Raw genomic sequence first — 24,802 nt, forward strand, 5'->3', positions numbered from 1 at the left:
GAGCCCTAACCCCGATCCCAGCTCAAGTCTGGGAGAACACACCCGACTAGGTCACATAAAAGGAAGCTATAACATTGAGTTGATTATTCAACATATTTGATGACATGATAATGGAAGATCTGTTGCTTCATCTCTACTCTCTTAGCTGGGATGATGTAGGTGTTAGCTAGGAAGAGGTGAAGAAAGATGGAGGACCCTGGCCATCGATTCAACAACGTTCAGGACTTCAGGTCTGGTTGCGCTTGTCTGGGGTAAATTGCCCGATCTCTTCAAATAACGATAATACAACAAGACATCCAAGTATGAAGATAAAATAAAAAACACAGAAAAATCTAAAAGACTGGAATATATACATGCAACAGGACTAGCCTTGCCACAACCACAACTCTCACCAAATTATGTCCTAGGGCCTAAAGATCCTCGTTTCCAGAGATGATCGTCGGAGTCCTCGCATATCCTCCATACCCATTTCGCGCGAGTCGGGCCATTGTATTGCGGATATGCATGACGGTAATAGCAACAGATAGCGAGTTCCATACATCCTGGCCCCTCTCTGAGAAGTCGATTTCTGCGAAGAATTTTGCGTCAAGCTCATCATCCTCCGACGTGCCGCTCATAAGACTGAGGTCATATGTCAATACAGCAAGAATGGGACCTGTGGCGAGGAAACCGATGAGTAAAGGTAGCTCGTCGTTGTTCGCGCCGGGAGCAGCAGCCAGGGCCTTTCTGTGCCGGGCGGCGAGTTTCTTCAGGCGGTTATTGACTCGCTCAAGTGCATCGATCATCTCCTCGCTGGGCTTTTTGGCGTGTAGCACATGGATCGGCATTGACGCACGATTAACGTCGAGGTTCACATCATACAGTGCCCAACGAATGTACTTCATGATGTTCTGTTTGATGATATTCTCAGGATCCTTTTTCACCACACTGCAGTCTCTTACACGACCACTGAGTGAGAAGAGGTTATTGAGCGACTTGATTGCTAGACGAGGTCAGTAGGACTTCTGGCGAGGTAGAACCTGGAGCTTACCGTAAAATGTAGTGCTTCTGGATATTTGAATGATCGGCTCTGCTTGCTCTTTGCCCTCCTCAGGAAACAAAGAATCAGGCAAGGTCGGAAAATCAAACTGCCAATGCTTCGGGGCGAGTGGCTCAAAACCGCGCATGGCCAATTTTAAAAAGAGCTCTTTTTCCTTTCTGGTGTACATGCCCTCCGGAATGTTGAGTACATGCGCATACCGCCTATCCCGCTCCCTGTCATAGTCAAATACAACGGTTGCTTTCTCGTTGTCGGGAATTTCCCAGAAACCATTTTCCTCATCGTCACTGTCGGGCAAGAAATCACGGTCCTCCTCGTGATGAGAGGACCTCCGCCGTGCTGGGGCTCTCGGCATCAGTCTACCTTTACGGCTAGAGGTGCCATAAGCTTGAGAGGATGTGCTAGTGGTGGCTCTCGAAGGGGTAGACGGGGTTCTGAATCGCGGAGGAGAGGGACTCTTGGGCGTCGGTTCCTTGATGATGGGTGATGAGGCGATGCCACCACGGGGTACGGTACCCGGCGTTGATGCTGGGGGTGCTTCTTCAGTTATTGAAGCAATAAAAGTAGAATTCGGGGGCCTTACGGAGTACCTGCTTCTTGGGTGGACGAGGAGCAGAGCTTTTCGAAGGGTAGTAATCACTATCATTGTTCGCATCTTCGACAGTCACTGCCTTGTACTTCCTTTTCGGCGGGGTAGTCCTTGCACTAATATTGCTATCTGATTAGTCCGGTTCATCTTCGAGTGGTATGTATGCGGGATTGAAGGAATATTGCCGCTTAGCTGGGTTTACTGACCTTTCTTCGCTCAAGATCGACTGCATTCCGCCGGCGCTTGAGCTGCTAGACGCGCTGTACATTATGGTCGTAGTGCGTGCAGGAGTCCTTGATTTTCGATTTGGCGAATATCGTAATTGCAATAGAGAAGAAGTAGTAGCCTCGTCAACAGACAAAAATAGTCCACAAGTCGAGATGATGGAGACTTTGAGGTGAATTGGGGATGTGAAGAGGAAGTCGGGCGGGCGCTGGAGAGATGTCAGTTATGATTCCCATCGAGTCTTTGTGTTGCTGAAGGATAAAGAGGCTATTTTGGAACACATATTGAAAATGCCACTTGTGGTTTCTTCTTTGTCACGGTGTTATGGGAACCTTGGAAGACGTCTGAGGACAAAGAAAGTATAGCAGAGGCGTGGTGACAGAAGGAAAGACCTCGAAATAGTCCTTTGTGAGGCGGGCGTAACACTGAAATACTCCCTCAACTAGTCAGGACTGGGATGGATACAGCAGTACCTAGATGATGCAGTGGTCTCGCTCCCGACGGAGCAAATGCCCCCTCCCATTGACTCATACAGCATTATTGGTTAGGACAAGATAATAAAGCACAATTACATTCCTTGAATGGCAAGGTTAACATTCCATTACAAGGACAGACAACCGTTGAATAACTAGCAACCTCCCCAGATCACTCACTCCCACCATTTTTTCTCAATCTGCGCCTCAGAAGCCCACTCGCACCTGCTCTCAAAACTCTTATGGGTATGTATGTGCAATGACTATTATTTCAGTGCAAAAGACGCGAAGCATTCATCAGAACCAAGAAGCAGGGATCTGACGTAAATCCAAGTTTGAACATCTCGCTGAAGGGAACGTTTCGACTAAGCAAAATCCGCGGTGTACGAGAAACCACGGAACTCTTCCTGCATGGCTTGGGAAAGAACTAAAGAAAAAGAGTTAGAACTAGGCGTGACACAGAAGCAAGAGCGGTGCCTTACCTGATTGCACTGGAGTAAGCACAGGAGTGACGCTGGTAAACTCCTGGTCGAAGTTGCTAGTATCCGTTGCGCTGCTGATGGTCGGCATGAATGGTGGCGGGACTCGCTTGTGGTAGATGTCATCCCAGTTGATGTTGCGGAAAAAGGCGTGAGACATGACCTCTTGGGCATCTGTGGGACCGGACCCGAGTCTCAGTTCTGGCTCCCGAGTCAACAGCTTCTGCAGGATAGATACTGAGTCCCGGGGCATGTGTATGGGGTAGAGAGGCTCGTCTGCGAGAATGGCATCGTAAATTTCGTCTTCATCTTCACCACGGAAAGGCGACTGTTGCAGAAGCATCTGGTAGATGAGAACACCAAAAGCCCACCAATCAACAGCTCGGCCATATTTCTTGTCAAGGAGAATCTACAAGTCTTAGCAAGGGCGTTAAATATAAGCGAGATGGGATCATACTTCAGGTGCCATGAATTCTGGAGTACCACAGAATGTGCTTGTGGTGGATCCATACCACATATTCTCCTTGCAAAGACCATAATCACCAATCTTGATATGACCATCTAGAGTCAGCAGGATGTTGTCGAGCTTCAGATCACGGTAGATAACACCGTTCTCGTGGAAGTATTTCAAAGCGAGCAGCACCTCTGCTGCATAGAACCTGGAAACTGCGTTAGCTAACGCGGAGGATAAAAATGCGCAGAGGAACATACTGTGCTCTCTTGAGGCCGAACTGGCCCCGCTGGATGTGCAGCATCAGATCACCACCACTGATATACTCCATAACGAAGTAAACGCGAGTCTCTGTCTGGAAACAAGCGTGCAGGTTGAGAAGGAAGGGGTGGCGCTCCTTGTTAGCGACAAGGAAAACTCGCTTCTCAGATTTCGTGCTTTCGACTTCATCATTCTCGATGATGAACTCCTTCTTCAACACCTTGATGGCATACAACTTCTTGGTGGATTTTGTCTCCGCCAACATGACCTTTCCGAAGTTACCCTTTCCTAAAACGGCAAGGAAGTTGAAGTGGTCCAGACCAATCCTGACCTTCGATTGCTGAGGTTCCTCCTTCACAGGAATTTGCTGCTGCATAGCCTGCATCGCTTGCTGTTGCTGCTGCGGCGGCTGAGGCGGGTGCATGCCATAAGGTGATGGCGCATTAACCTTCTGCATTGCCTGAGCAGGCGGGTATCCTTGCTGCATAGCGCCTTGTTGCTGGTAAGATGCGTATGCGGCCGGGTCGTAATGCGCATGAGCGGGAGGTTGAACAGGCCGGCCGGCATCTGTAATTTCGATGGTTAATGTTTGCGTAGATGAATGAAAGGCACAAAACAGGTTACATACCAGGTATACGCTGTCCTGTTGCCACGGCGGCAGCGGCAGCGGCAGGACTTGATGAAGAAGTTCGCGGGGGCAATGGCTGTCTCTGAGAAGTAGGCGATTGCGGTGGAATATAAGATGTCGCCGCGGCACTCACTGCTTCAGCAGACGGCGGCCGTTGCCCATAGGAGGATGGGCCTTCCACAGGCTTTGGGTATGCATGGCCTGTATCTTGGGAGCCGCCAGGTCGAAGCGTCTTCCCGCTGAGTCCAGAGCTGACGGATGGAGACTTGTTGTGGTTTTTATGGCGGATAAGAGTCTCTAGAATCTGGTTCGCTGCTTCCATGGACATACCACAGAAGTCGGGCACGAGATGCGTACAATGCGCGTGGCAAGTAAGACCGCACTCTGGCAAGAATAGTTAGCTTATACTTTCTGCCGTACAAACGTACAGATGCAAACTCACCTGAACAGCGCTTAGCATTCTTACGCCCGAAAGGCAGTAAGTATCCGCAATGACAACACCAGTTGGCGGAGATGTTGGAGAACCCTTCGAAACGATGCGGGATGCGGTGATTGATCTTCTCTTCGTCGGGATCCGTCTCATAGTTCGCCTTGCTAATACACTTCGTGACCACTTTGGGGTAGCATTTTTTGTGGCAGGTATACTTGCAGTCGGCACATTGCATGCCGGCAGCATACTTCAAGAAGTCGCCGCAAAGAGCGCAACGCATGATGTTGTAAAATTGCTGCGTGACGAACTTGTGACCTTGCTTCTCGTGGACTTCCTCTTTCCTTTGTCGGACGGCACCTTGACGGTTGAGACCAATGTCGAATGGTCGTCGGTCTTTTAACTGCTTGGCTAGAAGAGATGTTAGCGATGAGGATCGGGCCAGCATGACGAGACTTATTACCAAAGCTCATCGATATGTAGATCTTGCCCACCGGCTCCAAGGCAAACCATGCCTCAACCATCAACGGAGCACCAGCGCCGCCCATTTGGCCTTCTGCTCCAGGGTTGCCGTAGCTTGCAGAGGCACCATGTTGTGCCGAACCGGCCGGGCCAGCAGGATCCGACCTTCCAGGGCCGCCGCCGGGGCCCATCTTATCCGCCGACACCCATCCCGAAGCATTGATTTCAGTTTCAATCTTCTTTCGACGCATCTCTTCCGCGATATCAGTAATGCGCAACCACAGCATACCAATCGGGGTGGGCCTGTCGCCAGCCTTGTCGTATACGGTGAGCTCAACCTCGTTCGCTTTATCGATGTCGAGATTGAATGTCTCATCCTGCCACCTGTCGGATCTGGTCGCCTTTGTTCTAGCCTTGATAGTATCTTCGACCTTCACAATAACGAATGTTTCAGGGCCTCTGGAAAATCTTGAGCTAGTCGCATGGTCGACGTCCTGAACGGCATGAATCCGCATCGTCAGAAGACCGGTTAGCGGCTTGCGCAGATTCGGGGCGCTTAAACTTTCATCTGCGGAGGTCAACGTTAGCTATGAAAGTATGACATGCATGAACCAAGTATTTTCGCACCGTCCGCAGTGTCTGCCGACTCAATATCAACATGAAGGTCTTCATATCGTTTGAGGGCCTGCTTGAGAAGCTGTATCTTCTGATTACTCTCAATCCGTCGGCCCTCAGCATCCGTGCGACTCTTCCTATCGCCTTCGTCTTGGTACAGCCGAACCATCTTCTCAATGCCCGCTTTATATTGTTTCTCGACACTCAGCTTGAACTCAAGCTGTGATAACATGAGCTGGATCTTGGGTCCAAGGTATTGGGTATCATATTTAATCAGGTCTAGAGAAGATACGCATCAGTATACGGCAAGTATAGCATAGCGGCAGCTCGCCGCCGTAAAACTACACGTATTCGAACATACCGAGTTTTGTATAATTCGGGCGGGCTTTGGGCACAGGCGCAAAAGGTCGGGGATCCTTGAAAGGAGCGCTTGACGGCATAGATCCGCCGCCAGGCTGCGGATACTGTGCAGAATCACCGTAGGGATCTTTCGGCGGAGGGGCGGGACCATCAACAGGGTTCGGTGGTAGGCGTTTATCGGTAGGTGAACCGGACTCTCGCTCCATCTGACGCAGCTGCAGCTCCTTCATCTTCTCCTCCAGATAGATGATGTTCTTATTTCCTTCTTGGATGTTGGCGTTAATCCTTTGTTGTACCAGAGGGTTATCGGTGGACTGTCGCATATTCGTTGCGGCGGCGATGAGGGCTCTCTCCCGCTCGATCTTGCGGTAGACCGAGGCGATGAGCTCGTCCCCGTCCATGGTGAATGAGGCCTAACCTAGGGGGGGTGGTGGTCGGGGAACGAACTCGAGGAGCGGTGCGACAAAGCGACCGGTTGAAGAGGGGTAGGGAGTGAGAGACGACAAAAAGCAGGAGAAACTCCGTAAAAAGTAGGCACGGAGTAGATGAGGTCAGAAAGGCAGGTCGATGCCGGCAGATTCAAGATTGGGCGTGGATCAGGGAGGGGAGGTTTGAGTGTGGAGAGCGACCTCAGAGGCGGAAGATGTCCACCGCGGGGGCTTTTGTTGACACCGGAAAAGAGGGAGGGGGCAGCACAGTCTCTAACCAACATGCAACCTCAATAATCCTCAGCAGATCTTTCAAATCCTTGACACATGTGAGACAACGCCGTCAGTCGATGACGAAATGAAGTCGCTTTCTCAGATTCCCGTGGCAAGACCGATGATTATCCACAATCTCAGAATCGTAAGGGGCTGTGCGATAGAGAAGTCGGGTACGCCCTCTGATTGTATGGCTGCTAAGCTGAGTCGGGGAGATCAGACTTCGCAAGGTATCAACGAGTGCATGTCAGACTCGATTACATCGGGCTTTATCATGCTGAGTCCTCCAGGAGTGGGTGGTCTACTTGGTACAAAGTATGGCCTCACCTCACGCGTCCACGATGAAAGGAATGAGACCCAGGAATTCACTCGCCGACGAACGGACCCGGCGGTCTCAACGCCCAGTTTGGGACAGAAGAAGCGATGTGCAGATCAAAGAATCTTGCATCAGCTCTAAGCCGGCCAGAATTCGTCACCGCGAACCGTATCTGTTCCTTCAGCAGGGATATCCGGAGCCTACTTCCAGCCATGAATGATTGCAGTGAACCCCTCATTAGGCCTCGAACATCCCTGACTGCAGGCTTTCAAGGCAAAGCAGCAGATGCTTGAGCTACGGAATCCAGAATCCAATCGATCCTGCTTGAATGTTCCCACGGGCCACGGTCCACGGGTACAGTCCAGCGTCTCTGTCCCTTGCTGTATACTGGCTCTAGGAATCCTTGAATGCATCTAAGGGTCATGCGCCTTGTTCTGGAACGTTGAGGCTTCTGGCCTGATCAACGGCGATAACCGCTCCTGATCTACCCGGCCAGTGAACTGTGACGGGCTCCATCTATCGGCATTCCTACCTGTTTATCCGTTTCTGACTTGTATTAGTAGTGTGTAGGAGTGCATCGGGGATAGTTGGAAGCCGCGGCGCTCTATATTCGGTTTAGTGCTCACGTGATAACAAAATATCTCTACATGGCGGGGAAGAAGAGTGTGGTTTCTCAATTCCAAGTCCAGTGCGATCTAGCCTCATTGCTCACAAAAATTGAACACCCTTCCCACTGGAATACACCTGGATATATCGCAATGCCTCCCCCAAGACGCAAAGTCCTTGCGACGGCTGAGGAAACTATGTTTCCGCCTGATGAACTTGCACCAGGTCAAGAGGTTGCGCGAGTCATTAAAGCCACGGGAAACAACATCTATTCGGTCCAATTCCCCTCGAAGAAGACTGCGCTTGTCGAGCTGCCCGCCAAGTTCCGATCCACCATCTGGATGAAGCGAGGTTCGTTTGTCGTGGTGGATACCAACGCTCTAGACACCCGTGACAACAAGCTCGAGGGGGAGATCGTCAACATCGTTCGCGACGAGAAAGCCTGGCGCAAAGCATACTTCTGGTAAGTGGTGGCGTATTGCCGCTGGTTGGATTTATCTAACACCTAGAGAAGGCCCAAAGAATTCGTGAAACAGCCAGTCGTGGGATCTGACGACGAAGACGATTCCAAAACTGGGAAGATGCCTTCCTCTGACGAGTCGGACGCTTAAAAAAGCGATGACTGGTTCACTGCCCATTACGAATGCCTCCCGCGCAATCCATTCCCTCTTCGGGGCAGGTCTAGATCGCACAATCTCGCATGGTCGCGGACCGGTCAACCCAACATTGCTACCGACGAGCTAAGACGCTCACTGAACGTGCTCTTTTGCTTTTGATGTCGGAGGTGAAAGGGGGAATGCGCGGTTCTTGTTGATAAGGACGCCGAACACTTGGGCGCAGAGCGAGAGTACCACAACTGCAGAACTTAGGTTGCTGCTTGGATAGGCATTCCAAGCCAACTCCTGCACTGTCCACGTTGCGCACACGAGAACTGGATGGTAACCAGCCCGCCAAAGGAGGAACGGTGTCGCCCAAGAAAGATAGGCGAAAAATTGATAATGTATCGACCTTGCACACAGCAGGCCGACAGCGAGGGATGTCAATAGTACGGTCATAGTAAAAGAAGGATGAAGCGCCATCCCGCGATGTCGCCCAGTGAGGAATTTACCGGCAAAATTGGGCAAGTCAGTGCCGGATGGTTTTAGAAAGCTCGTGATCCCAAAAACAACCAGTATGAGCAAATGCAAAGCTACCAAGCCCTGCGAGAAACGCGTGGACAGGAATATATCCTCCCCCACGAATCTCCAGTTTACTGTCCACTTGAACATAAATTGCCTACCGAATTCAAAGGCGCGCTCAAAATAGCCGCTAGGGTTCGTCTGCAGGAACGGTACCGCAAGCAGAACCTAGCTTGTGTAAGCTCTCTGTACTCAAGGATTCTCAGAGCGAGGTTAGCACAGACCTGAACACCCAGAGCTAGACCCGCCAGTCGAATGCACCGTCCAATATCCAAGCTTAAAGCAAGCACGACGACGATCGCCGGGACCAGAAGAAGCAAAGTCATCTTAACCCCCAGCCCAAGTGACCAAAGTACAACCGCCGGCGCCCACTTTTGATTCATGAACAGCCAAATAGAGCCCCACATAGCAAGCGCCGCCAGCCCGTCGTTAAAGAGCCGCAGCATGTAAACGCTATGCAACCGCTTTGACAGAACCAACAGCGGAAACAAATACGGCGGAGCCCCTACCCGCCTATAGCAAGCCATTACCACGGTAAGCGTTATTAGGTATAGGAAAGCGAAAACGATCTGCCCGAAGGCGATATCCCTCCCTTCGTCGGTTACGTGGTACAAGGCCGAGTAGCTGTAGACGTGGGCGGCTGGGTAGACGAGCGGGCCCGTGGAGCCTTCGATTCGAGTGTAGTCGCGCTCACCGGAGAGGTAGAGCTTTACCTGCTGCATGTATGTTGTCCAGTCGATTTCAGTGTCTGGTGCGAACTAAGTCAGTAGGCTATCTAGGGTGGGAGGGATTGGATGGGGTTGTGTATCTTACAAGGGACTCTCCAGATGATGAAGGCGCAGAGAAGGCCATCGCCGATGTTGAGTAGTGGGGCGATCCATCTTGTATGCTTTGGGTTTAAGCAAAGATCGCTCACGAGCTCCGTCAATGCCATTTTAGTTGTTGATGGAGGAGCTCCGTCGCAATTGTCGGAGTATGTTGGCCTCAAGACTGGCCGCGGCCGCGGGCCCTGGGGCCGGGGATAGCTGTCCGTTTTGGGATTAGTATCCCCGTTCCGAGCTGTCATATCAAGATTTTCGAGGAGGAATTGAGTTGGCAGACTCGTTGACAAGTCATCATGCGTACTTGATAGTAATCATTTTATTTCTTACATATAAAATATTTCTAAACATAAGTCCAACCACTTAGAAACAGGCTATGGCAGTAAATGTACAAGGGTATATCGCGCTGGCCCATCATCCGCTTCATGGCCTCAAGATGTGCCCTTGATAGGCAGCATTGAGTCCGCAATAGACCGACCTTGGTTTTAGTCGTTGTATATTCTTTCAGCTCTTTATACCGCAACATTGCATCCCTGGGTATTACCCCCGCTGCCCTCCAACATCCGCTTATCGACTCTCTCCCGCAGGTACTTGCGCGTCTGTCCCTTTAGGGAAACCTAGCAGGCTCCCTATGACCCCAGTAGGCTTTGGTACTGGACACTCGTGTCTAATGTTGGCGTACTGCTTCGCTTCCTCCTCCAATTGCAGAAACGTCGCTATTTCTTCATCGGCAGTGTTTGTGGGTTTCTGCGGGAGCATGTTCCCTTCTTGTGCTAACATCTCGGCATCCTTCCGTCGTCTTCTTCGCACCCTCTGGATTTGCTGGCCGTCGGGGCCGATGATCATCTCAGAGTCGGCGAATGTGGTACGCGGGGCCGGGCAAGGGAAGACGTGTGGGATACCGACAACCACAAGTGACGCCAGTAGAGTGCCCGCGAAAAGGCCGGTTGTCGACCGCGACCGGGGATGGAGATGTGGCGGCATGTTGGTAGAGAATCAGAAACGATCGATTATTGGAAGTAGGTTTGGAACGGTCACGGCATTGGATGGGTGGACTGTGTGGGCTGATCAGTTACAACGACCTTACACAAGGGAGACCGGGGTAGACATACGGTCCAGGTAGATAACGATTATATTAAGGCAATTGGGCTAATTCATGCCCCAGGGAGACATGGCCTGTTTAATGGCAATAATGCGGAGGGGTAGATAGCTCCAGGGCCTGACCGGATGAAGCCGCACTTGAAGCGGGCGGAAGGGCGAACTCGGCCTGGGCTTGGCGATCAGATCTAATCTAATCTTAGACGGCTGTCATTGGCCAGCCAGCCTTCCGCCCAGCGAAACGCGACTCTGCCCGGAGAACCGCCAGAGCGCGCGCAAAGCATCACCTCCCTGCATCAGCAGACCCCACGAGTACGACGCCTCTTTGCAGGTCTTTCTCGTACACTTCCTCCATCTTTCTCTCTCCGGGACCGCTTACAGAGAAACATTAGATGAGAAGAAAATGATCGTCTCGTTTCCACACTCGTAGTGGACCATTCTTTCCATCCGGAGCTCCAACCCGCTGTCTCGGTCTCCCGCCGCCCTCTCAGTCATCCAGAGGTCAGGACCCACAGAATAGCCTTCTTTCAAGCCCAACTATCCTCGTAGACTCGCTCTCTCGCTTGCGCTAGGTTACCATGAGTGATCTTGATAGGTACCGTGCTGTGAACGCCATCTTATTGCTGCCCAAGCTAATGCTTGCCTCCTTGTAGGGCGATCGCCCAACTTCGCGCCTGTCGCTTAATCCCCGAAGCCCAAGTCCGCGAACTCTGCTACAAGGCGCGAGAGCTCCTGATAGAAGAAGGAAATGTGGTTTGCGTTGATGCACCAGTTACGATATGCGGGGATATCCATGGACAATTCCACGACCTGATGGAGCTGTTCCGAGTTGGCGGAGATGTTCCTGACACCAACTACCTGTTTATGGGAGACTTTGTCGACCGTGGGTTCTATTCATTAGAGTCGTTTCTGCTCCTTCTCTGCCTCAAAGTTCGCTATCCCGATCGGATCACGTTGATTCGCGGCAACCACGAATCCCGACAGATTACGACTGTCTACGGTTTTTACGACGAGTGTATCCGCAAATACGGAAGTGCCAATGTTTGGAGATATTGCTGCGAGGTGTTCGACTACCTAGCATTAGGAGCTCTGGTCCTTGGGGCCAGCTCAGATCTGGAGTCGTCAGGACCATCTTACAACGACACAACACAATCGACTATGTCGACCGAAGACGGCGAACTCGAGACCGAGGTGTTAAACTCCAAAGGAGAAGTCCTCATGAAAACTTATAAACAAAGACCACGAAGCTCACTAGACAACGGAAGCACGTCACCGCCGAGGACGCAGAGCCAGACATCTATGCGAACCGGCGCCCCAGGAACGGGCGCGTCCGGCGGCGGCGGCAGCAACAACAGCAGCCGAACCGGTGCCGTCCTCTGCGTCCACGGCGGCCTATCCCCACTCATCGACACAGTCGATAAGATTCGCCTCATCGATCGCAAACAGGAAGTCCCTCACGAAGGCGCCATGTGCGATCTTCTGTGGTCCGACCCCGACGAGATCGACGGCTGGGGCCTCAGCCCCCGCGGTGCAGGCTTCCTCTTCGGCGCCGACATCGTCAAGGGATTCAACTACAAGAACGACCTCTCCCTCATCGCGCGCGCTCACCAGCTCGTCATGGAGGGCTATAAGGAAATGTTCGACGGCGGCATTGTCACCGTCTGGTCGGCGCCTAACTATTGCTACCGCTGCGGGAATGTCGCTGCTATCCTAGAGCTAGGCGAAGATACGAGCAATGGAGGCACCGTGACTAGAAGTAATGGCGACTACAACCGGAGCAATGGAATTTTGACCGGTACCGTGAATAAACAGACGCTGCGTAGCCCCGGGCGAAGATATCGCGTCTTCGAAGCCGCTGCGCAGGATACAAGGGGTATGCCCGCGAAGAAGCCAGTTGCTGATTATTTCTTGGTGAGTCATTCATCGCTCCTTCCGCAAGTGAGTCGAGTGAGTATCATGCGCTAACCACAACCTCCTCTCATAGTGATACCATACCACCATACCCTACTTCTTCGTTCTCCCTCAGAGCCATTTTCCATCCACCCATATATACGCCACCATCTTCTTCCATATCCCTCACTTCCTACTCCTCTGGCTCTCTGATCTTCCAAATCTATTCCATCTGAACCTTTCCTTTTTTCCACCCACCTACCTCGTTTCCTCAGTCTATAAGGGGCCGCGCTGGATTGATGACGACACTAGATATCTATCTGATTTTAAACTGCAATCATGCTCTGCTTAACGGAATGAAATGAGACTTTTGCTAGCATTGCATGCTCGATCAAATCTAACCTCTATTTGTTTCTTCGTTACGCCATTGAGATTCATGTAAGCATGTCAATATTGACAACTAAGCCACAAAATCATTGGCAATAGACCAGTCCTTATACTCCGTCCATTCCCGCGACACAGAATCGGCGTCTGTTGCTGCTAAATCGGGAGTCTCTGAAATCATTTCTTTTTTCCCTTAGATCCATCACTATTTATGACCAACTCGTTCTCATTTGTGCAAGCTGGAACCGTTGCTCCTGCTTGCTGGAATATATAGATTTATCTGGCGGAATTCAATGGATCACCAGGGTCACTGCGAATACATATACATAATATGAACAGGAAAAAGGTATCTGAGTGTAAGGAATATATGGCACAAATGCCCGAAATCCGAGCCCAAAAGGACCAGGGCGAAGCGAAAAAGTATGTGATATAAAAAGGTAAAATGGTACATATATATGTCAAAGGCATAAAAGCCACCAGGGGAATACTTATTCTTAGTCCACATCATAAAGTCATGCATACCGATCTATCCACAGATAAAATCAAAACCAATAATTTTATTCATTCAGCGGTATGATAGACCTGCTATCGCTGATAATTACCGGGGAACATCGCGTTGTTTCCATTGCTCTTCAGGTTCTCGCCAGGAGTTGTTGGGGTTTGATTTGGTCTTGCCATGTTGGAAGGCGGCTGTGGAGGCTTATAATCGGCATTTGGCGCTGATGTAGATGGGATATTGGGAATATTGTTCACGTAACGCCAATCGGACGATGTGGTGGGAATGCCATTGTTCCAACCTTGCGTCCAATCGTCGGCCCCAAGTTGTAACGCATTTATGTCACGAGACCACCAGTCTTGGCTCTCTTCGACCAAATTTCCCGGTGTATCAAAGGTGGTCAATGGAGATTGAGCGGCCGCTGCAGATACATTGTGGACAGCGGTAAAAGCACGCATTTGCGCTTCATTCGGACTGTACCATTGCTCTTGTGACGGAAGCTGACCAGACGATGCCGGCCCATAGCTGGTGGTGACTGGTCTTAAATATGTTGGCTCGGGTTGCTGAGCTTCGTTTCGAGCAAGCTGGGCACTAAAGGATCGCTGGGCAGCGCGCATCGCGGATACGGAGACAGGACCAGGAGGCGCGGATGGATATTGAGAGCCCACTGGCCCCGCGATGACGGGAGATGACTGCATAGGAGGATTGACAGCCTGACTGCCTGTAGGATGGTTCATAGGCTGAGGTTGAGGTAGATTCGTGGAGGCAATGAGCGGTTGAGAAGTCACGGTGGGTGGTGAGTCTGTGGAGGTTGAAGGTGATGCCGGTTGGTCCCATGGACCCCACGAGCCCCATCGGGCATGTGTTTGTTCAAAGACAATGACGGCTTCTCTGGGCAGCTGTATTTGCCACTTAGTGGCGGAGATGTCGAGGATGCGCAGTGTTCGCCTAGCACAAAGCCAGAACTCTCCCATTTCCTCAAGGTGCCGTAGACCATGTATGACATCTCTCTGGGCATTCTTTTCGGGTATATTGAGAAGGTGAATGGTCAAGGCCGTGTGCGCAATATAAACAGCAATATTGCAAATCTGCTTGAACCCGTATGTGCGTTTGTAGAGTCGAAGCAGCTTTGAGATGGAAGCAGCAGCCTGCGTGCATAACTTGCGGGGAGAGACATGTTGAGGGAGCGGCGAGGTCGATTTTGTGTATTTGAGAAACGGGCGATAAAGGTGGATTAGGAGGAGTTGGTAGAGCATGCTGCGATGCGTTAGTATGTGATGCTTTGATCTCCTATCCCTAGTTGACTTACTGCATGAGTAGCGCCTGGGGAAGTTGGCCTTCCCGTGATTCGAGTTCCTTCGGTAGGCCTTTCTTCCAAGCTTCTAACCGAGTGTGAATCTCGCTCAGCTTCTTCAGCTCCACTTGCTTAGATGTCGGCTTGTCTTTGGGAGCAAGGTCGTAGAAATACACCACTAGATCTCCACTAATCTTACACAGCTTGGAAATCTGGTCTGCGACTGCCCTTGTCCGTGAGGGCTGTGCATATTCCCGACTAGGGCCCGTATCGGTGTAAGGCGACCATAATGTTGATTCCTCGCTGGGTAGGATATCCACCGCGGAGACGCTTGTGTTGGCTGTCGTAAACTGAGGCTGACGACCGAGATAATTGGACCAACATCTAGCATGGTTAGCATCACCCAAACTAAGTTTCCAAGGCGCCCTACTTGTCAAAGAGAAAACAGCCCCAGAAAGTTATCCGTCGCGCATCTACCTCTTCGTCGCTAAGATCACGTAGACCGGAGGATTCAAGATTGAGGCCCAGGTCGAACGCCATACGAAAACTCATGCCGCTGTAAACCCAGCCTTTTCCTTCACGACCGCATCCGGCCTCTCGTACGGACATGAGAGCCAAGGCTTGCACGGTACACAGTTTGGAGTTGACAAGCTCATCGTTGTCAAGGATTAATCTTTTAGCTTCCTTGAAAAAATGGTCTCCAGCGGTTGCAGAGTTGTCAGGATCCGCACGAGCTCCGGGCCAGGAGCTGAAGTGACACCCTAAAGCTAGCATTGTGTTGACGAGCAGGGAGGAACAGTATTGACTTGGAACACCACGAGAGTAGTCGCGGTAGAAAAGTTCCTTGGACAGAGTAGTGAAGAACGGGTAATGCCACGAAAAGTACATCGTCAAGAGGTGGCTAATGAGCTGCTGATCATCAGTCACCGTCGTCCATTGCGTGACGGAACCCGCAGGACCACCGGTGGCCAAGCCAGGGCTGAACTCGTTAAGCTCTGACCCAGGAGGTAGGAAGATGAGATTTGATGTCCCTCCAATAAATTTGCGAGATCCGTCTAAAACTAGGTTGCTCATCTTTCCGGCAAGTTCAGACTCGAATTGATCAGCCTGCGTGAGACTATCATCTTCAGATACCGCAGCATTTGAAAGACCTGAAGACCTTTTCTCTTGGTTTATAAGGGATTGTGCCACGTCTTCTAAGTTATCACAAGACCGGATCTGGCGGACCAGGTCGAAGGCATCCTCTTCCTCATAATTTAGTAGAGCCTGTATTAGAGTCAAGAGGGTCGAGTTCTTGGTCCTCAACGTATCGGTATCCTTCTTGTAGACTCCCTTTCGCCGGTGATCGGAGTTTGGGTCATAAACGCCTAGGGTATGTTAGCCTCCACGCGATGATTGTTAAGTATGATCCATACATGTAGTATGATAGACGGAAGAGCAAGCGGCGCAACTCGGAAGATTTCCATCGCACTTGAATATGTCAGATCTTTGGAGCCTACATAGCTAACGCGGGCGCTTGTTACCTTGGATTTCCGCCTGCGACAAGCGATGCACGCTGTGCTCACACATCGTCGTTTTGAGGACGGAGCATTGTCTGCCGGTGCCCCCTGGCCCTTGGATGACTTCGCTTGAGATCCGTCGGAAATGGGTTCCGGGTTGTGCTTTTCCCCCATGATAATCAAGGGTGGACGGATATGTTCGATGACAGTGTTGGACTAGGAGAGCGCATGCTTATCGGATGAGGACGCTCGGCGTGTTTCCCTAGGGGTGATAGCGACGGGAAAAGAGGAAGGAGTATCTGGGCGAAGCTGAGACTCGACAAAACGCGCACACCATCGAAACGGTTATCGGTACTCCGTAGCTGGTAATCTGGGATGCGATAAGCGGATGCATCAGATATGCGCGTAAATGTAGATGAAATGGGACAATGGTAGCGGTGCACAGCATAGCGCTAGGATATGCGACAGGCGAGCATGCTCCCAACAAAAAATTGGACTTGTATACTACTCACAGCTTTCTTAGCAGGGTCGAATGATAACCTCCCCGCGGTTCTTGACCCGCAACTTGTGGAGGCGGGCAGTCGCGGAGGGGCAGAGAAATCGGAGTTCAGATTGGGATTTCGTCGAATGCCTGGATTTCTTTCAGAGGCTGGAGATAACCCCAAGTGAGCAAGACTATTGGACCCTGGTGCAAGATAGTTGCCTCAGCTCGAAGATAAGCTGGGGTTGTCGTGGGCTCATGGTGGGCTTCATCTCGCTGCGGTTGGCTGAGGAATCGAGGCTTCCGATAAGCGGCTGACTAATGCCGAAGATCTGACGGGAAGGGAAGCCTGGAGTCGCTCTACAAACTACAAGGTAATCTTCATACCCTTCTTCTATCTATCTATCTTTGCAGCACTCTGTTTCATACATGATTGCTGATATCTCCAGCGGCGTCTCGAAGCCTTCAAGTCCAGGGCACATTTGAGCCTCAGCCAGAGTCACCGCTATAGATCTTCCCAGAGTTTAACCGGAGCAAAGAAAGCCGAAATTCGCCCGACCACTGGAACAGACTCCTACGGTAGTACGGAGTAGAAAGAGCCTGAAAGACGTTGGCCCGTCACCCAAAGTGAAACTCAAACGCTGCCTGCTTGCTTTTTCAGCCAGTGAGATTGTTGGTTCTCAAAAAGCAGTCAGATGACTAGAACCTAGTCAAGATCACCATCCCCTGGAATGAGCCGCGGCTACCGACGCCTCGAGAGTCAACAATCAACATCTGAGTTCCCTCACAATCCCAGAGGTTGGGCTGCAGGCGACGCCTTAGCCCCGATCCAGTTAGACATTTTGGCTTGATAATAGCGGTGACCCGGTGGGCTGGAAGAAGAAGAAATGGAATGTTCTTGCGTGGGGATCGGTTTTCTAGTAAATTAAGTGGCTTTGTGATCATTTGCTGCTTTGGTCCCCTTTCTCCATCTTTGCGCCCACAAAACAAACGCCTGCAGAACTTTGAAACCGATACTCCATTACTCCGTACTCAAGTGACTTGTATCGTCCGGTCATTATCGGCTGTCAGGGCCCCGGTCTAGGCAACTCAAAGAGAGACCCGCTGCTTATCAGCCAGTGGCCGTCCTCGGAATTTGGCAGGGCATTAATCAATGTAACGAAGATACCAGCCAGTACTCGAATGACGGTAAAATAACGACCCAGATCAGTGGACCACTGGCGGATGCCGTGACCGTCACACCCGCATCTTTCCTTATCGCTGAGTTTGTGAACTGCATTCTGATTCTGGATTGAGATCATGATTACTATCTGTTGACTGAAGACTCGCCCATCCCCCAGCTGCCTCACTTCTTCTCTTTTTCTATCTTCTATCGCCCCTATACCCCCTGCTGGCCGGCCGTCCTCCATCCTCGACCGTTTACGAGGCCCTTCCGTTGGCTGTCACACCCCAGCCCTGCAAGTCGCGTGCCTGCATCTTTTCCGGCCTCAGTTCCGGCGGTCTCCCGCATCGGGCCTCCACGCTTAAGGTTGTGCCAACACACCGTTCGCGGGTGGACCTGCACTACTACAACTATTTATCATCACCGCAACTCGTTCTCTCTTTTCCTATCTGTTCGGTTAGAGCCAAAAACGTCCATATACCGGACCTTTCGCCAACATTCCTCCCATTCCATCCATGTATCTCGCGCAGACCCTCGACCAGAGTGCCTCGTCAGGCTTGGAATACGCCTTCGATAACGTCCTACGCGGCCTCAAGAAGTAAATATGATGGTTCCTAGGAGCTTCCTGTTCAGTTCCGTACCTTCTCCAAACCGCCTTGTGGTCTCGCAATCACCGGTCGATATGAGTCTACGGCAGGATGAGCCGGCGCTTGAAATAGCATCGGAACCCCAGCCGAAGAGCATGCACACCAACCCCGTTGTCATTCCCCCGAAACGAGGTCATCGGCCGACGGCAACTCAGACGCAGTCCACAAGAAAAGACCCGAGGACCCCGAAAAGATCCCGGATGACTCGCCAGTCCTCGTCGTCTACTCTGGGTGACCGGCCACTGCCAACAGCTATCGCGTCCATCCTGGAAGCCACCGCAATCCCGGTTCCTCGACGAAAGCGAACCGCCCGAGAGTCTCAAAAGCTACCCCGTGGGGATCATGTGCAGGATTTCAGCAAGCTGCTCATGGACGGACTTGATGACCATTCATTATATGGCAGCGGAAACTCCCCACTGGACATCTTACTCAGCCCTCCGGAAGAGGTTGACAAATCGTTCGTTTTCAGTGACTGTGACAGCACATTCTCATACTCTGCTCCTTCCATCTCAGCAGGGTCTGTGCCGTCTCTCGATACCGACGTAGAAACGCCGTTTAGTCTTTCCATACCGTTTACTCCGTCTAGTCCACGAAGCCCATCCGAGAAGAGTCGGCGACGGAGTCCACCCAAATGCGAAAGCTGTGCTACAAACCACCCGCTTCTAGACACGGACTCAGACTCTGAAGATGGACTCACCGTCACTAGTCGATCGTCGCTACTAGATTCCACGCCGTCCAAGCCGCTGGCTGTTTCGCGATCGTTCCCGCGCCTCGGATCATTAAAGTCAAATCTAACGGCATCCCTACGGGCTATTAAATCCGCCGCTCAAAGCGTTTCAACGTTCGCCTCCCCATCCGTTCAGCCCGACGATTTTCTCACTCGCTCATTGTTCACCATAACTCCCGAGATGACGGATGATCGGAGGCCGCCTCCGATGGACGACACGCCGCCCCCGGCTCTGCGCCGGTACCTGAATCCAATCATGGTGTCGCCTGCGGAGATGTACAGCTTTCAGGATCAACCACATGAATCGCCCGATCCGCGCCATCAGATCTCAGTCCAGATGCAAACATATCATCGCTCGGGGAGCCGCTCATCTCAGAGAGGCCGTTTCCAAGTCTCCAGTTCCAAAAACCGTGGTCGACAGTCTTTACCATTTGACCCTGAAACGCCGTCGATGTCACGCCAGCGAGAGCCTCGAGAGAACAGCGACTTCCTTCGCATGGTCGTGCTGGAGATGAATATGAGACGCCGGGGCAAACTCCGAGATGACATCCCCACACGAGCCCAGGTCTGGCTACCTCCTCGCAAAGGCAGTCAAGCTAAACCCACCGCCCCGTACGGTTACGACTTCGAGGAAGAAGACGAGCTCGAAGTTGAAATACCCACCCGATGGATTGGGATCTCAGTGGAGTCCTTCTAACCCAACATTATTTCTTTTTTCACTTCAACTTACTTCCGTTAAGCACAGCGCCGGGCGTCATCATATGGTTCGGTGAAATCTGCATCCGGGCATCAAGGCGCTTCTACTACATTGGTCTGCTCTTGCATTTTGGGTAGCATGCTTTGCGGAGTTTCAACATACATGAGTCAAGGTCAAGGTGTTTGGGTGTTCAATAAGATTTCCAACCTTTACGTTTTTTTACGTTACATTTCCAAATACATGGTCATCATCTGGATATAGGAAGACATATACAAGTCACACTACCTTATCTGATACTTCATTACCGCATACTAAACGCTCTGAGACTACATTCCTTCGGCTCCTGAACAGTATGTCGATATACTCATCAGCAAGCAAGTATAGCCAATCAGTCACTCCTACAAGCACCGCTCACATCGTTGCTCCGTTGTTGCTCCGCTGTTGCTCCGTGCTCATCAACCGAGGTCCGTAGACAACCAATGGCCACCTCTCGATAAGGACAACAGCTCGGCCATGCGCAGTGACGTCCACCGGCCTAACTAGTGTATTTTACCTCGCAAGTAGGGTAGTATTTCACTATTTACGTTTTCCCTGATCTGGACAGCAGGCGGCCCAAGCCGCTATATTGGCCCTAACTAGTGCTGGGGTCATCGACCCTTGGATGGAGTACATATAATTTCAATGTAACCCTTTGGACAGTAGAGTGCCTTTATATAACCAGGTTTAAATGAACGTTTCACCAAGATATAACGGAACAGGACGACTGCAGATGAAGTGCGTGGGTGCCTGGCAAGAATGCGGTTGGGTGCGGAACTCGATGTCGAGTCCTTATCTCTACCCAATCGAGGGGGCTCGAGCAGGTTGCCTGGTAGCCTCGCTCGTTGCTTTTGATCCTTGATTTTTGTTCGGCAGGGTCGCTAGATGGGAAAATGGAGGGTTCGTGCACTGCGTCGGAGCTTGCTTTGAGGCCGGGTGGTCCAATGAGTTACAGATATAGATGAGACATCGATACAAATGGTATTTGAGACCATGGTATTTATACGTCTGTGTTGACGCTTGTTTAGTGGTATTGCTGATGGACGAAAGAGGAAATAGTTGTCTCATATCATGACCGTCAAAATGTAAGCTGAAGTATATTTCAGATTAGGTACGGAGTAGGCTTGGTCATGAGTGCTTAGGCCTTGTAAAACACTGAGGGGTATCCAGTTGAAACATGCACATAATAGCGTATAATAAGATGCAGGTAAGTACGAGTCATTGCTAGATCGAAGCATGGCTCTAGTGATTAAGACGTAAAATTGGTCAAGATTTGGCGGACGGTGCAAACCCTAAACCAACAAATTGAACCACATTAGACTAGACAACTTGCTTGCATTAATTGCTAGAGGTGGCTTACGTTCTTCATCCAAAAGAGTCTTCTCATTCCAGCTCTCTTCAATCCAATTCACCATGACAATATGTGGAAGCTTCTGCCGTGTTGAGATGGTCTTGCGGAGCTTCGAGATCTCAGATGCTGTGGTATCCGGGCCCACGACGATATGAGTGATGGACTTGTCCTTCAACGAGCTCACAATACTTGCGCTTGCGAATATGGCTGTATTCCGGGCTAGATGAATTCGATGTGCTTGTTTAGGCTCAGGGCTCTCTGAGGCCGCATCGCCCTCATTCTCCGCGAAGTAGAAAGTCAGTCCTTTGAACACCCAGCCGCAAGGCATAGTCCATCCGGAATCGACCTTCTCTTGGATGCGTTCTGAGACTTTATTAATGGCTTCAGGGCTGCAAGAGCTATTGCCTTTCTCATTTGCCATCTGATCCAGAAGCTTGATGATGTCAGTAGGGGGATACTATTCACTGTTGCGTAGCACTTACGGTACGCAATTCATCAATGGAGGTGTTGCGGGTATAACTGTCGTTGAACTGGTCTAGGCTGCCTGCAACTATTTCTTCCTTGTCTTTGGTGGTGAAGAACATATGCCTACACCTTATCAGTGGCTGTTTGCATTCATCGAGGACAATAATACCTTGGCTCAAGAGGAAGAAGGAAGTCTGGAAGGCCAGCGTCCACTTCGCTCTGTTTGATACAGTCAAGGATCCAGGACGGCCGGATGATATCGACTTCACCACTTTTTTGCAGCGATGCCGCTTTCACCGTTCCTGTCTATGATTTAGTTATCACGGTTGACGAAAAGTCCCTGCCTAGCTTACTTCTGTCTGCGATGCAAATCGTATCAGGGGCAGCGTTATTGGTCTGGAAGAATTTGCCTCCGTTGGCTTTGACTAGACTCTCTAGCTCTGCCTTAGACTTCTTTGGAGTGTTCGAGTCGGTTAATATGACTGCAACAAGGTCAGTCACTGTCTGCAGACCGCGTTAGAACGACCTACAAAAGTTAAGTCCATCGAAGATATGTCCTGACGGACCAGCATACTGAACCTCGTCACTTTCGTCATAACCCGCTATCGCAAGCGGTTTCTTAGTCGTTTTCTTGATGCGCTTCTTGCGGAAGTTTTCGACATTGAACTCCTTCTCTTGATGTTCCTGCTCCACCTTGGACTTGAGGTCGAGGAATTCCTGCAAAGACAGCGCACTCTTCCAGTCTTTATCCATGCGTAGCCGCTTGAATCGGGGAAACCGAAGTGTCAGCCCTACACGAAATTGATCACTGACTGAGACCGAGGCTGCTTTGACGCAGACAACCACTGAGTTCTCAGGCCTAATCCACATATCCGGTTTTTCGTACTGAGCGTCGCCACCTGCAAGCTCGATGTACGTCGTGGGAGGCTTCTTGGAATTCCATTCTATCCACTTGCCGTCTGTGTGGTGTCGAATGTTCGCGTAATCGGCGGCTGTGAAGCCCCCGCCAACTTTGCAGAAGGAGTAGCACTTTGTAGGATTTGAGCCCTGGGAGGATTGTCCTTCATCAATCCTTAGACCACATAAGAAACTGGAAAGATTACCGCCTCGGTGCCCAGATCCATAGTACCCTCCAATAACGATAAGATCAAGATTCTCTCCAAACTCGGTCATGTACTCGGGTTTCACTTTCATCCAGTCATCGTGCCTTTCGTTGAGTCGGTATGGCGACCTGGGATTCTTCAGGACTAAGCCTTCAGAAGCTTCGGCGACCGCTCTTCTGAGCGTAGCTTCGACTTCTTCTTTAGTTGTAGCCTCTTCATAAGAATGTACTTCGAACCGACGATGTACAGGCTTGATAACTTTCTGCAAGGCATTCCGACGATCACGGAGAGTATACCGTGTAAGATCTCGGCCGTTGAGATAGAGGATATCAAAGACGCGGAGTAGCGGGTGGATGCCCTGCTGGAACGGGTTCCTCTGCTCGGATAAAGCAGCTGTTTTAAGCGTGCCGAAAGGCTCAGGGGCATCCTGCTCAGCATTCCAGGTAATCATCTCACCGTCCAATATCAGATTGTCGACCCCATCTGCAAACGCATCTTTAAGGTGACGGGTCAAAGACCCAGCCTCGTCGTATATGCCGTTTCCATAGAGATACGTATAGTCTTTGGCTTTTCGTGACCAGAAACGGAACCTTCTACCACCTGGAGCTGAAGGATCCGATATCATATGTAACTGCATGCGCTCTCCGTCAAGCTTCTCCTCAATCCAGAAAACAGGGTCACCCTCAGTTGACCCCATGCGACCAATCATGCGATCTAAGGACTGCATTTGAAACTGGGCGAGCTGCGGCTGGAAACATTGCATTAACGAGACACCCCGGTCCTCCGCATCGAGCCGAACATTGGGATCGTGCAGCTCCCAACAAACGCGACGGAGACTACTCGAGATGCTATACAGACTCTCTGCATCGGGATGCCAGACATCGAAGAAGGTTCGCTCTGTCGCTCCAACCTTCATCTGCCGAAGAATGATCCGGATCAACCACATAAGTTCCTCGGGGTTCATGCGTCGGTAAAACTCCGCAAGAATGGGCAGCTGTTGCTCCTCTTTGGATGCCGTCGATAGTCGATCCAGTTTCTCGTTAACCTCCTCTATAAGCATATCTCCGACCTCCGTGCGCATTGGCCGTTTTGAGAGAACATCGTAGCATCTTCCCGCAAAGTCGCCTGCCATACTCGTCGTAGCCGCTTGACCAGGGAGCTTCCAGTTCAAGAGATTGAATCCGTCTTCGGAGTTCTTGTCAATCTTCATGATTTTGACCAACATTTTCCCAATTATCTTCTCCTTCATCCCATACATTGCCCGGTCTCGGTCCTTGTCTGGGAGAATCAAGCGGAACGCAGGGTATATGTCATCGCCCACCTCTTTCCTCCACCTCGAGATAAAGCGATCTATTACATCGCGCCGTTTCTCAAAAGGGTTGAGATTCGCTGCCGACTGGCCGTGGGGCCCGGCCTTTCTCCGGTTTCCTGGTGGTCCGGCGGGTTTTTTCTTTATCTCACTGAGAGGGCGAAAGAGCGTTTGGAAGAGATCATGGAAGGGCAGGGTAGGAGACTTGTTTTGAGGGCGGTTGGGATACCTGTACTCAAAGCAAATCTTTAGCTTGATAATAAACGGAGAATGAGCAGTGAGGGGGAGCAAATCATCGGTTATTTACTTTTCGTCGAGGTCAGACTCTTCTCCCGCCATGCCCGCATCATGCATCTTCACGTCTGAATCCATTGTTGGACGCTGGGCCTATCCAAATGTTTAGTCCAGGCTTCGAGCGAGTTTAGGACGACTGTCGGGCGAGCTGCGGATTTGGATCGCATCCCCACGTCTCCTCATGTGAGCTCGAAGATGGAGAGATCCAGGCAGCGTTCTAGGCTCCAAGCCTCCAACA

At 51.0% G+C, this 24,802-nt stretch overlaps 8 protein-coding genes across 8 annotated transcripts; 3 read left to right on the forward strand and 5 right to left on the reverse strand.

Annotated features, from left to right (window-relative positions):
* Positions 1-410: 410 nt before the first annotated feature.
* On the reverse strand, positions 411-1,896 carry DSM5745_10073 (uncharacterized protein; the record flags this gene model as incomplete). Its single annotated transcript, XM_026752089.1, has 4 exons — positions 411-982; positions 1,031-1,567; positions 1,623-1,753; positions 1,835-1,896. 4 exons carry the CDS (start codon positions 1,894-1,896, stop codon positions 411-413), a joined length of 1,302 nt encoding a protein of 433 aa, XP_026599151.1.
* Positions 1,897-2,691: 795 nt separating this feature from the next.
* Positions 2,692-6,410, reverse strand: pkcA (protein kinase c; the record flags this gene model as incomplete). Its single annotated transcript, XM_026752090.1, has 9 exons — positions 2,692-2,753; positions 2,809-3,214; positions 3,263-3,464; positions 3,517-4,084; positions 4,146-4,529; positions 4,588-4,983; positions 5,036-5,602; positions 5,662-5,928; positions 6,011-6,410. 9 exons carry the CDS (start codon positions 6,408-6,410, stop codon positions 2,692-2,694), a joined length of 3,252 nt encoding a protein of 1,083 aa, XP_026599152.1.
* Positions 6,411-7,784: 1,374 nt separating this feature from the next.
* DSM5745_10075 (putative eukaryotic translation initiation factor eIF1a-like protein) lies at positions 7,785-8,243 on the forward strand (the record flags this gene model as incomplete). The annotated part of the gene is made up of 2 exons (XM_026752091.1): positions 7,785-8,095; positions 8,147-8,243. 2 exons carry the CDS (start codon positions 7,785-7,787, stop codon positions 8,241-8,243), a joined length of 408 nt encoding a protein of 135 aa, XP_026599153.1.
* A 1,955-nt stretch (positions 8,244-10,198) lies between these two features.
* DSM5745_10076 (uncharacterized protein) lies at positions 10,199-10,615 on the reverse strand (the record flags this gene model as incomplete). Its single annotated transcript, XM_026752092.1, has 1 exon — positions 10,199-10,615. The coding sequence occupies one exon, from the start codon at positions 10,613-10,615 to the stop codon at positions 10,199-10,201; it is 417 nt and encodes a 138-aa protein (XP_026599154.1).
* Positions 10,616-11,307: 692 nt separating this feature from the next.
* Positions 11,308-12,716, forward strand: DSM5745_10077 (serine/threonine-protein phosphatase; the record flags this gene model as incomplete). The annotated part of the gene is made up of 3 exons (XM_026752093.1): positions 11,308-11,324; positions 11,383-12,640; positions 12,714-12,716. The coding sequence occupies 3 exons, from the start codon at positions 11,308-11,310 to the stop codon at positions 12,714-12,716; spliced, it is 1,278 nt and encodes a 425-aa protein (XP_026599155.1).
* Positions 12,717-13,588: 872 nt separating this feature from the next.
* On the reverse strand, positions 13,589-16,466 carry DSM5745_10078 (putative C6 transcription factor (NirA); the record flags this gene model as incomplete). Its single annotated transcript, XM_026752094.1, has 5 exons — positions 13,589-14,756; positions 14,809-15,177; positions 15,224-16,160; positions 16,209-16,263; positions 16,317-16,466. The coding sequence occupies 5 exons, from the start codon at positions 16,464-16,466 to the stop codon at positions 13,589-13,591; spliced, it is 2,679 nt and encodes an 892-aa protein (XP_026599156.1).
* Positions 16,467-18,617: 2,151 nt separating this feature from the next.
* On the forward strand, positions 18,618-20,006 carry DSM5745_10079 (uncharacterized protein; the record flags this gene model as incomplete). Its single annotated transcript, XM_026752095.1, has 1 exon — positions 18,618-20,006. The coding sequence occupies one exon, from the start codon at positions 18,618-18,620 to the stop codon at positions 20,004-20,006; it is 1,389 nt and encodes a 462-aa protein (XP_026599157.1).
* Positions 20,007-21,334: 1,328 nt separating this feature from the next.
* DSM5745_10080 (DNA ligase (ATP) DNL4) lies at positions 21,335-24,642 on the reverse strand (the record flags this gene model as incomplete). Its single annotated transcript, XM_026752096.1, has 6 exons — positions 21,335-21,826; positions 21,876-21,981; positions 22,028-22,160; positions 22,212-22,340; positions 22,389-24,499; positions 24,578-24,642. The coding sequence occupies 6 exons, from the start codon at positions 24,640-24,642 to the stop codon at positions 21,335-21,337; spliced, it is 3,036 nt and encodes a 1,011-aa protein (XP_026599158.1).
* Between the last annotated feature and the right edge of the window lie 160 nt (positions 24,643-24,802).

This window comes from Aspergillus mulundensis (genome assembly GCF_003369625.1).
Source record: "Aspergillus mulundensis strain DSM 5745 chromosome Unknown scaffold_14, whole genome shotgun sequence".
Lineage (NCBI taxonomy): Eukaryota > Fungi > Ascomycota > Eurotiomycetes > Eurotiales > Aspergillaceae > Aspergillus > Aspergillus mulundensis.